Here is a 15,913-nt window from a genome sequence, read left to right as displayed (position 1 = left end):
TTCAATATTAAGAAAGAAACTGGATAAACTGGATGTGTGGTTTTCCATCAGGAAACTGTGATACCAAACACTGCTATTGTAGCGTTAGTTGCAGCATCTGGAAAACTCCCATAAAGATCAAGAGTTCCAGGTATTTTCCCTTCATAATTTATCAGTGCCATGTATTAATATCACTTGTCACTCTACCCTAACAGAAAATTATTTCATGACTAACTTTTGTGGTTTTGATGTTTTGTTTTTTTGATAGCACTTTTTTCATGTAACTATTCTGATATTGCTTTTAATTTCAAGGGGAAAGGCAGAGCATAGTCTGAAAGACCTGGGTGACAGGAGAAGTAAAATGGAGAAGAAATGAGATCTCTATGGAGTCGTTCCCCTCCTCAGGTTACAAAAAGAAAACCTGTGATCTGTATCTTCACAGAAATATTTATAATCCACCATTCCCCATAGATGCTGTTTTTCTTCCAAAAGATCTGGGTAAAAAATACTGTATTAAACCAACATATATTTTAAATTAAGCAATCTCTCTCCTGTTCAGATGAGTAGCATCCTTTCCAAGGGCTGGAATCCTTGGAAACTGAGCTGGTAGGCATACAAGACATGCAATCTCTAACTGCACCACCATGTTAATAGAAGACATGTTTCAAGATAGTAGACAGAGAAAACTCCAAAATACACCTGTGAGTATATTAATTCAACACTGGAGAGTATTAATATTTTTTTTTTAAAAGTCTCTCTCAGAATTTGATGCTAACCATTCTCTATAAGAGCAGGGGCTGGGCCAGTTTAGTCCAGAGAAGAGAAGGCGAGGGGATCTCATTAAAGCATACAAATATCTTAAAAGCAAGTGCCAAGAGATTGGAGCCAGACTTCAGTGGTGCTCAGCTACAGGATGGGGAGCAATGGCCATAAACTATAACACAAGAAGTTTCACCTCAACATGGGGAAGAAATTCTTTGTGTTGAGGGTGGCAGGGAACTGGAACAGGCTGCAGGTCATGGAGTCTCCCTTTCTGGAGACATTCAAAACCCTTCTGGATGAGTTCCCGTGTAACCTGCTCCACATGACTCTGCCTTGGCAGAGGGATTTGAATGGCTGTCTCCAGATGTCCCCTCCAATTCTGTGATTCGGTGAAATAAATATTTTCTCTTTCTGACCAACACTTATGTGCAGTAATCGGTTTAGAACATGCAATGGCTACAGAATGTAAACATTTCCTTAATGATCTAACCATTCATAACAAGCAAAGCAAACATTTCCCTGTTGAGATTCAGCATTCACCTAATAGCTTTACAGATTAACAAGAGCCTGGTCCCCGAAGGTTCAAAGAGCTGGGATCAATTTAATAGGCTACAGAGTTGTTGCAAGTAGATGTTGCTATGCTGGAGGCTCCACTTTCATTGCATCATACAATATAAGGAAATACTCATGTGCATTGATTTTACAGACAAAGTCTATCCAAAGACGTTTCTCAGGTTGAATGAAATAATTTTTGCTTGTTCCATATAAGGTCATTCAATGGGCTTTCAGACAATTTAGATTTGAAGAGAAAGCAATTCTAAAGAAATATTTTTTTTTTCAATTAGCACATCTCATCATAAAACCACAGAAATTTAGCACAGTGTGCACAATCCTTTCTACAGCATTTCAGAATTTTTCATTGACAGAACAAGACATTCATGAAGTGGGCTGACCTATACCATTAGCAACAGAGTAGTAATGCTTTAGCCAGTTTTCCTCTTGCTTTTTCCTCTCCTTTTTTTTTTTTTTAATATGCTTATCTTATGTGTAAACAGCATGCATGAATGTACATACACAAGCTATATATATGCGGGCTAGATATATTGTAAAAAAATTTACATTCACCATTTTGTTGTAACTTACAACCATGACCCAAAATATCAACATTTACCATATATTATGAAAATTTTCACAGGTCTTAAGTACAAGACACACAGATTGGTATTCAAATGAGATAGCATCCTGGTGTTACACCATAGAAAAAAAGGGTTATAAATACTGTCTGTATACTGTATGTGCTTAGTGTCCTGCTTAAAAATTATTTCAAACTGCCCTAAACACTGGATGTAACATAATGTAGCAACCTATTCCCTGCAGAAATTCAAGACTATCAGGAATTAAAAAGAAGAAGCACAAATCCCCCAACTACAACACTATTGAACACTCAGGCTTTTGCCATTTAAATTACAAGCCATAAATACATGAACTTCCTACCACGGGCTCATCGTCACAGGAAGAAGCTGGTTGACCCATGGGCAATTCATTCATTTTTCTTTTGTAATACTAGGGACACTTGTAACTACTGGAGCATCTTAACAGGTGAAACAACTACATACAACCTGATACATATTTTAGACCTAAGCTGGAAGCTGAATCATAGGAATCACAGAGTCATAAAATACTTTTGTTTGGAAGGGACCTTTAAAGTTGAATGGAACTGCACTTCCATCTCTTTGTCTCATAAGATTAACCTTCATAAAAATCGAACTCTATGAGAAAGGAAAAGTAGCAATAACAACTGCAATGGGACAAAGACTTTGGCCATGTATGAAAAAATATGCATAATTGAAGAGAACTGGAAAAGGGGAACTCAGTTACTATGGGTACAATAAGAAAATTTAGCAATGTTTATCTTCTAAGAAATTCCAATCAAATATTAACTGCTCAGAGAAATGGCAGGCTTCTCCTACCACTCTAACCCCTACCAGTCTGCACTGGGGCTGGGACTGCACTGGAACCAGAAATTTCAGTGACTTCCAAAAGGTGACAAAGCACTGCACAAAACACATCTCAGCCTCGCTCAGCTGGGGGACAGAAGAGATGCCACATGGCGACACCCATCCTCCTTCAGCTCATGGCAGTAACTTTAAGCAGGATGTAAGACTAAAGTAAAATTAAATCCTGCCTCACTGCTGTTCCACTGAAGGAAAGAAAAATGAGGATCCCAAGGCTGACACTGCCCTTGAATACTGCATTTCTGTACATGCCACAGAAGTACAACAAATGGTTTGTGAAGCAACTCAATTTTCAGAGGCAAACTCTAATGATGGGGGACACTAAGGAGTAGATTTGCAGATATTTAGGCACCTAACTCCTACCAAAAAGTGATGTTCCTGAAGTATCTAAATACCTTTATAAGTAATGTGATTATACTGAATGTTTCTCCTTCCTTGCATTACATGTAGCCTACAGAAACAGATAATAAATATGCACTCACATTAGCTATCTTCTTTCTTCATACCAATAAGAGTAGTGGAAAATTTACTTTCTTTTTCTGAGAGCCAGTTTAATTTTTGGCTCTTTCCACAGCCTGCACTTAACACAAAATAAACATTAGAAGGATACCAAATCAGTTGGAGTATCTTGGCATTTGAACTGTATGTTTAGGGAAGTACAAGATTATTTCCTATTAAGCACCACTGTGATAAGATAAAGATGTGCCTTTCTGCTGAATGCCCTGTTGTGCTCTGTATGGATAATTCACTGCATGCACCAAATTGCACTGTAAGAGAAAGAGGCCAAGTGTGAAACTGAGCTATGTTTGACTCCATTTGATATAAAAGCTATTTCTAGTTTTAATACTACAATCAACAAATCTCAAAAAATGCTCACTGAATTAAATTTCTATGCAATAGGGTATGTACAGATAAATGCAGCTCACAAAGTATTACAGTGTTTTCCCTGATGCTTTTATAGGCTGTTTGCACAAAACCAAAGCAGTCGTAAAATAAGCCACCTGTAAAGGGTTATTTTACCAACAGTACTAGGAATAGATACTTCAAGTGTGGGTGAACAAAGTGTGAACCATATGGGACGCTGCAGAGATTTGAATTGGGGACTCTCACTCCTCAAAAGAACTGAAGTCAAGGCATGTTCCATATGCAGCATTCTGTTTTCTTGGAAGTTTAAACAGCTACTGATAGTTCGTTTTCTATCAAGTGAATCTGCAGTTCAGTGACTCATTTTGCAGGTACTGGATAAAGTAGGTTCAGAGACCTTTGTTAATTACACATATGTAAAGGAGGAAGCTCTGCAAAGAATGCCTATTATGGGCAAAGATGACTTTGGAGTTAAACAGAAAAATAACAGGATACCATTTGAAGTCTTTCTTTAAAAGAAGCAAAGGTAGAAAATAAATTAATGTCTAACTACACATATTAAAAACTAAAATATTACAAAATGCATATTCATGTCAGATAATGACTAATTAGTTTCTTAAGAAAAACAAAAAATATTTTAAAATGTACTGTAGTATTATCCTGGCTTTAAAATTCAGCTGTGATAAGGTACCCCCAAAATTGCCTTTTCTGCCTATACAGCTATTGTCCTGTTTTGTAACAAGTATTGCATATCAGTCTTTTGCCAAATTAATTTCATCAACACAAAGGATTATTTATTTCCTAAGAAGGCACAGTTTTATGCAGGAGTGAGGTATAAATATAAACAAACTGACCTGGTGTTGTGGAGCTCATTGTTCTTAATGGAATGGTATCTTGTTAAAGTGTAAAGCAAACTGTGGCAGAAGTTGTCCAGATTTTGAGATTCTTCTGGAAGTGGGGTGAATCTGAGCAAAATAAAGAAGAAAAAAACACCTTTGACTATTTGTTGACAATAAAATATTTTTAAGAGAATATAATTATATCAAACGCACTTAAACAGAAGAACATTTGAAATTTCTCACCCCAAAAGTTCTTCCTATAGTGTATTTTTTTGCTGCAAATTCAAGCACTGATGACCACTGAAAACAAGACTAAAATTCAAGAAATCCTAAAGCTTCAGAGCGACTCAATTGGAAATTTGCATTACAGCCCATCTGCAGTCACATAGGAGCACCAAAAATTAAAGGATTAATTGTGTCTTTCCACAAATATCTGGATTGCATCTTTACGTATAAGAAGTAGCCAATTCTCAGTTCTACTGCAGTCAGCATCAAAACATGAATGTGCAGAAACTGATCTGCATTGAAAAGTCCTTCAGGAATAGCTACTATTTCCTAAAGCTCCAGTGTTTGAACAGCTCATGAATAGAACTCGTTGAAATAATTGGCACAGCTGAAGGGATCTCCCATGACAAGCTAATGACATCTCTGACACCACAGAGAGCTGCTAATGGTGTGGGCTGCTTGAGAGTAGGGCAAGGTAGGTTCTGCAATTTGGCTGAAATCCTTTCACAGCCCTGTGGCATTCGCAGTTCAATACAGAAGCAGAGGCAAAAATGTTCCTCTAATACTCCCAACTGCTGAAAGTTTAAAGCTATAGAGAAGCTTTCAGGGAACTAAAATATATTTTCATTCAAGCATGATATAAACAGCATAACGAGAGAGAAGGTTGTAGTGCATTATGACTGTGACTATCCTATTCAGCCACTGCTCCTGAAGTATCTAAGTAGTCAAAGATATTCTTAGTGCTGAATATTTTAGCAGCTTTTGTCACTTTTTTTAAACTACCAACTGCACATTTAGTTTCAAGCTGAGCTCAGCCAAATTCAAGATAGTAAATTACATTTTAACTAAGTATAATCATTTAAGTTTAGCATCATTATCATTCAAGAAAGGAAAATCACATATTTAGATAAGTAACTTCTGCTTTTATGCCCCCTAAAGCAAGCTGGACATACATTGCTCAAATGGGCATGATATTTGGACACAACCAGCTCTCTAGCAGACAGCACCTGTAAAACCAAAATTCGTTAAACTTCATGAAAATACTACTTTCTCTTCCTTGCCAAATGCAGCGAACTTCATCAAATGTCACATGGAACCACTACAAAACTGAACAGATTCTACCATTAAGCCCTATCCAAAGCATGCATTTGGGCAGATCCTTACTTTGGATAAGTAAGGATCCACTGCAGCAGGCATATAGCTGCAATATTTATCAAAAAAAGTATAACCAATACACAATTCAAGAGTTCTAAGACTCTAATTAATTTCACTGATCTCATTATTATCTTAGCAGCTACACAGATAATGAAAAAAAAATATTTTCCAGTGAATCCAACATCCATTCATTCAGTATCCAGACTCAGTTGGGACAATGTGGTTTCTCTCAGAAAATAGAAAATGGATATTGATGCACGACTGTGGGCTTTACTTTAGTGAGTTTTCAGCATACATTTAAGGTAAACATAATATTTTTGGGCATTAGGAAAATTCTGGGAATAGGATTTGACAATACTCTAATATTTGAAATTCATTTATAATCCCCATAACTGAAACTATAATTTTGTGCAAGTTTGCTTCATTTAGACCTTTCATCTAAGTACACATTTGAAGCTCATATGAGAGCTGAGAACACATGGTCAGTTCCAACTGCGCTCTCAAATGGGTAAGCTTTCTGCCCACAAAAACACACTTCACATTTTTCCCCCAATAAGACAATTTCTAATAATTGGGATAGTTGTGTGAGACGGAAATCAGTAGATATGATTGGCATGATCCTGTCAGTGCAAATATTTCATTTAAGTGACAATCTGTTCCCAGAACAGTGGCCCCAGCACCCCTGTACTGGGTTATGGATACCAGCTGTCTGAAACTGTAGAAATAAGCTGCTTCCTAGTTCTTCCCTGCTCTTCTGGAGGAACATTTACCCTTGAAGAAGAATCAGGTTAGGGAAGATTTAAACAAGCTGGCCACATATAAGTTCATGTGACCTGAGGGGATGAATGCTCCCACAAGTCCTGAGGGACCAGGACAGCATCACTGCAGAGTCACTCCCAGAACAGCGTTGAAAGGTCATGACTATCAAGGGAGGTTCAAATAGATTGTAGGAAAGCAAACATCTCTCCTGTCTTCAGAAGAACATGGAGAATACAGAGAACCAAAGGCCAGTCCACCTCAACTCAATGTTTTGGAAGGTGATTGGCCAAATAATCCTGGAAACAATTTCCAAGCATGTGAAGGACAGGAAGGTGGTGGGAAATAGGCAGCCTTCATTTATGAAGGAAAATCACGCTTGGCCCACATGATAATTTTCTACAATTAAACAGTTAGAAAATAGATGGGGAGAGAGCTGAGAATACTGTTTATTTTGATTGAAGAAAAGCTTTCAGCACTGTTCTCCAGAAGACCCTCACAAACTGTGAAACACAGGAAAGTGGACAGGAAAGTGGACAGCAAGGTGGCTGAAAACAGCCTGTGCTGCCAAGCTTTAAGGGCTGTGATCTGCAGGCCAAAGTCCAGCTGGAGGCCAGTCCCTTCAATGGAGCCCCCAGGGGTCAACACTGGTGCCAGAACTGCTTTTCATTAAGGACCTGGCTCATGGTACAGAGCATAACCTCAGCAATTCCACAGAGAATTCAGAATTGGAAGGAGTGGTTGACAGAGCAGATGGTTCTGCTGTCACTCAGAGGGACTTCAATGGGCTAGAGAAATTGGATCTACTGAATGTGTGTGCCAAGACTGGGGTGGGTAGCAGGGAAAAAAGTGAGAAACAGAAAAAGCCCCAAGATCAGAGGAAAATGAGGTGCTTTATTGCAGAGTAGCTAGGTAAAAAGCAGTAAACATGAGAGACCAAGACTGTTCTCAGTGAGCCCAAGAGACAGAAGAAAAGGCAATGTGCACAAACTAAAATGTGGGCAATTCCATTTAAACATTAGAAGATACTTTTCCCCGTTATCGAGGTCAAACATCTAAGAAATAGGCTTCCCACTAAGTTTTTTGAGTTTCCATCCTTGGAGATTGTACACAGTCTCGGGCAACCTGCTGTAGCTGACCTAGGCTAGAAGAGGGGTGTGGACTAGGTACCTCCTCCATTGGTCTGAAGATACTCTTGTTATTACATGATTTTTCCTTTTCAAGATCACCAAAGACAGCATCAGCACTGAATATTCAGTGCAGTTAAACCTAGTGAGAATAATTCCAGTATAAGAAACTGTTCTGCTGGGATTCCCATAAAAAGATTTCTGTTAAGGAATTTTGTAAATTCAACTGTACTGGTAGTCTTATATTTAATGAAGTGGCAGTTGGCATCCTTCCTGATACTCTATTTCCATATATTTCATGTAAATTCAAAGCTTTCACTAAGCTGAATGTTGTTGTTCAGGTTCAGTTTTAACAACTCCTTGTAAATATGATACAAGGCTCACATTGTCAAAGCTCCCATTTAGAACATGAAAAATTCCACATCACCATGTACAGAATTATATTCACAACACAGACACTCTCATTCAAATACACTTCTACTGATAAGCTGACATTTTTTCATTTATTTTCTTTTCCTGAAGGAATGTTATAGTGCAAATTAGATACCATTAACTAGAGCCACATTTTTTAATGTTATATCTGAAAAGTAAAAAAAAAAAAAAAAAACCAAAAAAAAAAAAACAGCACAGGCCATTGTGCATTAAAATTTCATGAGGGGCGCTTTGTTCATTGGAAGATGAATTTGTACTCCATCTCCACCCACAAAAAACAGCTCACAGCTCCTCAGGTCAGATCCTGAAGATACTAAGCTAAGGTGCAACAAGGGCCTCCAGGATTTAGGATAGATTAAGTGCACTTCCTAAAGCACTACACTTTAATATTTTAACACTAGCATTCTAAGGGTCTTTTTTAACTACATTTTAACTGAATAATAATTCATCCTTTACTCATTATCAACTTGGCATTCCAGTCTACAGCACAATATACAGCAAATTAATTTCTACCTTCATGTATATCACCAGAGGTGATGTTACATATTAGCAACTTGCATTTGCTCATCCAGGAACCATAAACCTTCCCCTTTTTCTTCAAAGGAAATTCAACAGTTTCTATTCATATCAGCTTCAACAACTTTCAACCTTTGAAATTGCTACAAAAGAAGAGTGCAAGATGGAATGTAGGTTTTCATGCCCACCAGCCACCACAAACCTTATGTTTCTCATAATTACATTGTAGATCCAGTATTTTCTAACACAAATAAGCATTACAAGTTGACACTATCCCTTTAAACTCATCTCTCACTATGTTGTCCCAAAACTATATTCACTGACTCAATTTTTTCTATCTTGTGGCTACACTTAAAAATTCTTCTGGGAATTGAGTTTCTGATATAGAATGCAACAAATTAACAGAATTCAGATGAAAAAAAATATATTTCTACTTCTATTTTCCCCGTGCCCAAGATGAATTTGTCATGAGAACTTCTGAAATAAATTCATAGTTTTCTCAACCACATCCTGAAGGTATCTTCCCAATCTTTCTCTTCCAGAAGGACTTTTTACCTAAAATACCTCTATTTGCAAAGGGGTATAGAAAACCATTATGAAAGATTTTGTGGTTTAAAATACAGAATTATACACTTCATTAAATTCTGAACATGACAGGTCAGTACCCTTAATAATACACCTAGGTGTTTCTCTGCTGCATATATTGTTTCAAATTGCTTTCAGTTACTTAGAAACAAAATTGTTGTTTGAAATTGAGATTAAAATGCTGGAGGCCATTAAGTGGCACAAGTGCTCAAGTGTCAGAAGAAAGAAATATTCACTTCTCACACTTAACAGCTCGTGTGTTAAAAAACCAAACACATAAAACAGCTCTAAGAATTAGTACAAATTCTGTTGTCCAATAAACAGTTCAGCAAAAAGCTCAATTAAAAGAAATATGAAAGCTTTAAAACAAAATGAAAAACAAAAGAACAGTAGTTGTTCTTTCTGGAATATGAACAGCATGACACTTAAAAAGAAGAATACATCTTTCTAAATGAAAGATATTTTTCAAAAGAAAAATGTTGAATAGATATTCATACAGTACCTAATGAAAATCACATTAAGACACCAATCTATAGATCTTAGAAAGAATAATAAATCTACTACAATATAATGACTGGAAAACAAATCACAATGAACTTTTACTGAGGTGATTTGCACCCATATAAGCCGAACCCAGAGTGCCAAATCAAACCCTTTTAACCCTCTATCAAACTTCTAAATTTGATTAGGAAGTAATCTGGCATATGGAAAACACGGTAAGATGTTAAGGAACGGTGTGAATTCCAAGACAGAGTACTTAAAGACGTCAGTTCAGAAAGCAAATGGCTATTATAATGGGTTTACAAATGTTCAATAAGTTGAAGCTAAAGCAAAACCAGGGTATTAGCAGCACATGCAATCATGCAGTGACCTTTATATGCAAATACAGTGCAGATTTACTTGCAGTAAAAAGACCAAAGCCTAGTCCAGCAGACATTGGGGTATATAACTGCTTCCAGTGGGATTATAGTGGTTTCACAGCAAAGCCTTCAAAACCCAGAGCTCAGTGCAGAATTAAGTATTTTACCATACAGTATTCAGGCGTCTTAATTAGGTATCTACCTAAAGACTTTTTGAAGTCTGTAACAATTTTGCAGTACATATCTTTGAAGGTAAAGTATTAAAGAACCACTCCAGCAGCAAGTACTGGAATATCATACTCTTTGCATTTCCCCAAAGAAGTAATTTTTGATGTGCCTAACAGAAAAGTACATCTCACAGAATATGTAAAGAATTCTCAGCTATACTTCTAACATGCAAATATTTATTTTAACCAACAAGTCAAATCACTACATTTTAGCAATTACTCATATGCAATATTAAGCAGTGTTAGACCTCACACATGCTGTGAGCACATGGCTCACACAGTTGTGAGAGGCTCAGACTTCTGTCCAGTAAAACAAACCCTCCTTCCTGAAACATTTTAAAGCAAGCAATAAAGCCATACAGCTATTTCAACAACCTCTTTTACATTCACTGCAGACTACCAAGATGAAGCAAACAAGTTTTCTGAAAATCAAGACAAGATGGTGTCTTCCACCAAAAAAGAATCCAAGACCTCAATCAACAGGATTAAATAATGTGCTGCTAAGCTGCTGGCTGGACTTCTGCTATGCCAGTTACAAAAAATTGGCACAAGCTTCTACTCTGTTTCCCAGTGAAATCAGTTAGAAATACAATATAGCTTAAAAAAAAAGCCAAACAACCTTTTGTTCTTTCAGCCTCAATCAAGATTTGGAACTTGTTCTCCACAGAAATACTGCAGAAATACTTCTGCTGTAGCTTATGTTGTCCTGTCCTCCTCTTTCATGCCAGCCCCTTGTCTGAATTAAAAAGTGAGCACATCCAGATGTGCCCTCCCAAAGTACAACTGATGTACAAGATTTGGCCTGTATCAAGTTCAACCAGGCAGCAGGATATACCACAGAAGGTGAGGAACTGGCCTATATGCTTTCATAGAAGAAAAAAAACGAGACAGGCCTGTTTGGGTATACATTTTGATTTTTTTTTAAATTATGCCAGATTTTAATTAGTACTGAAAACAAAAACAACTTCTTATAAAGAAAAAACAAACTTAAAATTCAGAGTTCACTGAAGTACGTAAGGAAAGGAAAAAACAAAACCCTTTTTCATTGGAACAGGTTGTCCAGATGTCATCTCCATCCTTGGAGATATTCAAAACGCAAGTGAAAAGGGCTTTGGCCAGTCTACTGTAGCTGACTGTGCTTTGTTCACTGTGATTGAATTATAAAATTCCTAGAAATGCTTTACAGCCTCAGCCATTCTGCCACAAGGCACTGAAGAACACACAAGACACAAAAAGAACAGTCCTTGTAGGTTGTATGAAAGTGGGTACAGTCCTCTCACTTCATGCATGACTGTGGAGAAACTTCCACCAGATGAATACAACGGGGAGAAAGAATCTGTCTTTTAAAACTGCTCAAAAAGCTAGAAAAAGTGAGCCACAACAAGAAGTTACAGAGCCCAGATTACTTTGAAGGAAATCACAAATTCTAAGTTTCTTGTATTTTGACTCTTATCCAGCACTATCAAAACTAATTATCTAAGCTCCTGGCAAAAAACCATCAGACAACTCATGCACTCAATTTAGAAATGCCTTCTAATTTTTTAAATTTGCCTTTGAAAAACTTTAAGTGAACTTCTGTGGTAAGCAAAGGCAAAGTTAAGTGACAGCTGAGTCCAGACTTACAGGAGCACTGTGAGCTCTGTACTATGGAGCTATACTGTGCATAATTCAGAGAGTATATCAGGGAGGCCACACTTCAATCATCAGTAATTTATTATCAATCATCATTAATAACCTAATCACTGGTAATTAAAATAAAAAATAAATTAAAGATCCCAAAACCCACCCTTTCAAGTAATGTGAAAATAAACAACCCGGCTGTGCATACTCTTACCCATCTCTGCCTGCTGTGTCTCCAAGAACATCAATTTCCCTAAAAATGCCTGAGATTAAGTGTAATTTTAACCCATGAAAACTATTAACAATGTGTTACAGTAGAGGGATGGAGAGAAGGAGGCAGACTGTTTATTCTATGTCTGCATACACATGGAATAATTAAAAAATGCTACCAAACACATTCTCAATAAATAGTTGTACACAAAACCAAAAAATTATGTAGGTAAACATGACATTAGAATATAATTTTTCCCATGGGTTCAGGTTAACCAAAATAGTTCAGTGCACTGGAACTACAAGCTTTCTTTCAAAGGGACATGAAGTAGACCATGAACAGAACACTTCTGAAACCCTTTGAGCATATGATATGTAGTTCACAGTACTTCAGCTTTGGTTTATGTTTGCCTTTTCACCAGATGAAAACTAACTAACTTTCTCTCAACCACTCCCCCTTCTTTTTTTTTTAACTGAATTGTATTTCAACTGTTATTGACCCTGTTGCATGGTGTGGTACTTTATATATAGCCACTCATAAAGAACTAGAGATAGCAACATAATTTTCCTCTATTCCTTTATTTTACTCTATCTTTTCACAAAGATAGACAACTCGTTTATGTTTCTTATGTTTTGAATTTAATCTGAGATGCACAGCATCTGAATATTTACCATGGTAGGACTCAGTAACTAGAAGCTATCAGAACATCAAAACTTCTTTCACACAAAAAACCACTTTTGCATTTCTGCAACATTGTACTAGTTTAGAATAACAGAACACCTCTCATGAAACAAGAATTATCAGCCTCAAAGAGATTACTTATCTAGAAGGGAAAGCCCCCAAAGGCATTTTCTGATGCCTGGCCTGTGATCTCAATGGTTCTCTGAAGGAATCAGTCTTGCTTTCCTCCTTTCCAGCTGTTAAAGAAAACTTGAGAGTATGTGATGGTTAAGTTAAAAAGAAAAAATATAATAAAATTTTACAAGAGCAACTTCATGTATAAACTTCCTCTGACATCATAAAAGTTTAATTTGGAATCCACAAAAATTTACTTTCAGTAAAGTTGTTTGAATTTGATAATTTTTTTCTGATTTTATGACAAAAGGACATACTTTCCCTCACCAAAACCTTCCTCAGTACACAACGATCATTTGATGTGATCAAAAACACTTGGGAATATCATCATTGCCTTTAAAAAGGCTAGAGTGCAGTTATAACAAAATACCCCTGAAAAATCCATATTCTTGTTAGATTGTATGTTTATACATAGATATTAGCATGGATAACCATATTCAAGAGCACCTGATTTGCAAACAGTTCATCATTTTAGAACACAATATGTCTCTAAGTTTTGCTTTAACACTTGAATGAATCCAGACAAACCTCAGGGTAAATCAGCATAATATTCTGCTGCTCCCCAGCCCTTCCACAGAGACTACAAACCTCTTTGATTTCTTCTGAATCACTTCTGCTACTTCCATTAAATTAGGACCTAGATGTCCCATCCGGGATTTCAACCATTTAGTAAGATATTCAATGCTCTGTTATTTAACTGACCTCTACCTTTTTGAAATGTCAAATAGGGAACAGCATGCCTCAACAGCCTTGAACCAGTAAATTTCTGTGGGCTTCAAAACACAGGTCTCAGACATGACCTTCTCATGTGTACCATTTTCTCCTCTAAAGAAAGAGTATCCAGTCTCAGATGCATTGTTTCAGTGACACAGGCATACTCAAAATGCAGTACAAGTGTTACCTCACTTATTAGTCTTAAAATAGTAATCTGAGAAACAAATACTTGAAGAAACATAAAGCAGAGAACTTCAAACCTGCAAGCATATACAGATAGTAATCCATTTGGATTGTCAGTAATTCTGACTTGTATGTGACTAACAATTTTCCAGAAAATTGAATATTACAAAGGAGTAAGGCACAGAAAATACTAACAACAATTTAAGTTTAGGTCAGGAGTCCCCAGAATACAAAGAAACAGACTCACCTCCAAACAGGTGAAACACAAGCCAGGAATCATGGCAATCACCTACAGGAATTAGTCAGCTATTTCCATTATGTAATACAGAATCTCCATGCGAAAATATCATTTTGTGTGCATGTAGCACTTGAAAGAATTCCTCCTGCAAAGACCTTTCAAACAGGACAGAGAGGGAAACAAGGCATAGTGCAGGCACCAAGCACAGTGATGAGTGAAGATTGATATCCTTAAGATTGTTACAAAGCAATAAAATCACATTAATAAGAGAATTGACACAGGAGAGGGTCTATAGGTACATAGAAGCTGTCAGCAAGTTTAGAAGGAAGTAGAAGCAACATCTCCATGTAAATTTTTCATACTTGTGATTCATTACATGAGATGATTGATGTCCAATGTTATTTCATGCATTAAAAGTAACTGAGATGAATCAAAATTTTCCATTTAAATCTATGATGGAAAAGTGGGTTTATCTGCTTTGCAGCAAAATTATTTTTGTCTTTATAAACATCAAGATTCCTTTAGCTTCTGTTGCTAAACAGTCAAGTAGTTTACTGTTCACTAGAGAAAAAGCTTCAGTCAAATTTTCCTCAGGAAAAGCTATAGATGGCCAAAGAACATATAAGCTGAATTACTGTATGAAAACTTACCCCACAAGAAAAACTTCTTTTTGCTGTCATTGAAATTTATCAAAGATTTGACAAGTTTGTTTTACACTAGCTTCTAGATACATTAGGCTCCAATTTTGTCTTTCCAATTTTAAAGAACTATTATCACAAAGTCTTTAATTGCTAAAATCATTATTTGCAGTGTTTGGTAAGTAACAAATGTTGTAAAGCTTGTCTTACAAGAAAGTAAACCTTTCACTGCAGCTGATGCTTTGAAGAACATTTGCACTGAGTGTCCTTTGACAATAGATTTCTTTACTGTAGAGCCTTACTTGTTTTCACAAGACAAGGATTCATTCTAAACTGACATGTTTTAAGAGTATGATTCAGCAGAGACTAAATGATACATGGAAGTTTGATTAATACTTTGGCATTTTCAGCAGTGGAATACAAACCAAGCAGTGGAATACCAACCAAGAAAACAGACTCTCTGTATCAGGCAGTTAAATTGGATCACAGGTTGAAGACTGAAATTTATTTTCATGCTCAATTAGTTTCCTGTGATTTCACCAAGGTTAATGGGGAAAAAAATAAACTATATATTTGATAATTCATAAACTAATATTATAGTACATCCTTCCTACTAGAACTTGACAGCAATGCAAGAAACTTCTGAATGCAGCTGGGTGATCAATTCAACTCATAAATCAGAACTTCTATGAAAATTCTGACCTCTGCTGCAAGAGTGTATTTAGCAGTAGGACAAAATAATGACTTTCATGATGTTCATGAAGCTCATGGAAAGTAAGTCTTGCAGGAGGGGGGAAAAGTTTAACACAACCCACATTCTGAGCAAGCTCTTGTCCACTCTTGCTCAGTGTCTGAGGGTTGAGCATATAAAGTAAGACACAATATACAAAATCAACCACCTATCTTTTTGCCCCCATCAGACATATGGAGGTATATACTTGAAATGATTGTTAATGAATTTTTTTTTGTACCTACACTTAATTACAAGGAAGCTTACACCTTTGTAAATATCAGACATAAATAAAATGAATTCTGGATCCAGGCCCTTTTGCATCTAGCTACATACATAGAAAAAATAATGGACTTCTTATCAACTGACTCAGTTTCCTTTC

At 36.5% G+C, this 15,913-nt stretch overlaps 1 protein-coding gene across 5 annotated transcripts in view; it reads right to left on the bottom strand.

Moving 5' to 3' along the window:
- Positions 1 to 15,913, bottom strand: part of HDAC9 (histone deacetylase 9) — a 458,175-nt gene that overhangs the window by 418,072 nt on the left and 24,190 nt on the right. For all 5 annotated transcript variants that reach the window (XM_032746695.3, XM_032746699.3, XM_032746701.3 and 2 more), the window contains one exon: positions 4,475 to 4,585. In XM_032746695.3, the coding sequence (XP_032602586.1) occupies positions 4,475 to 4,493 (19 nt within the window). In that variant the 5' untranslated portion in view covers positions 4,494 to 4,585. Of the gene's footprint in view, positions 1 to 4,474; positions 4,586 to 15,913 lie in introns of those variants that run through there.

Source organism: Taeniopygia guttata, chromosome 2 (genome assembly GCF_048771995.1).
Source record: "Taeniopygia guttata chromosome 2, bTaeGut7.mat, whole genome shotgun sequence".
Taxonomy (NCBI): domain Eukaryota; kingdom Metazoa; phylum Chordata; class Aves; order Passeriformes; family Estrildidae; genus Taeniopygia; species Taeniopygia guttata.
This window is presented reverse-complemented; position numbering and strand designations above follow the sequence as displayed.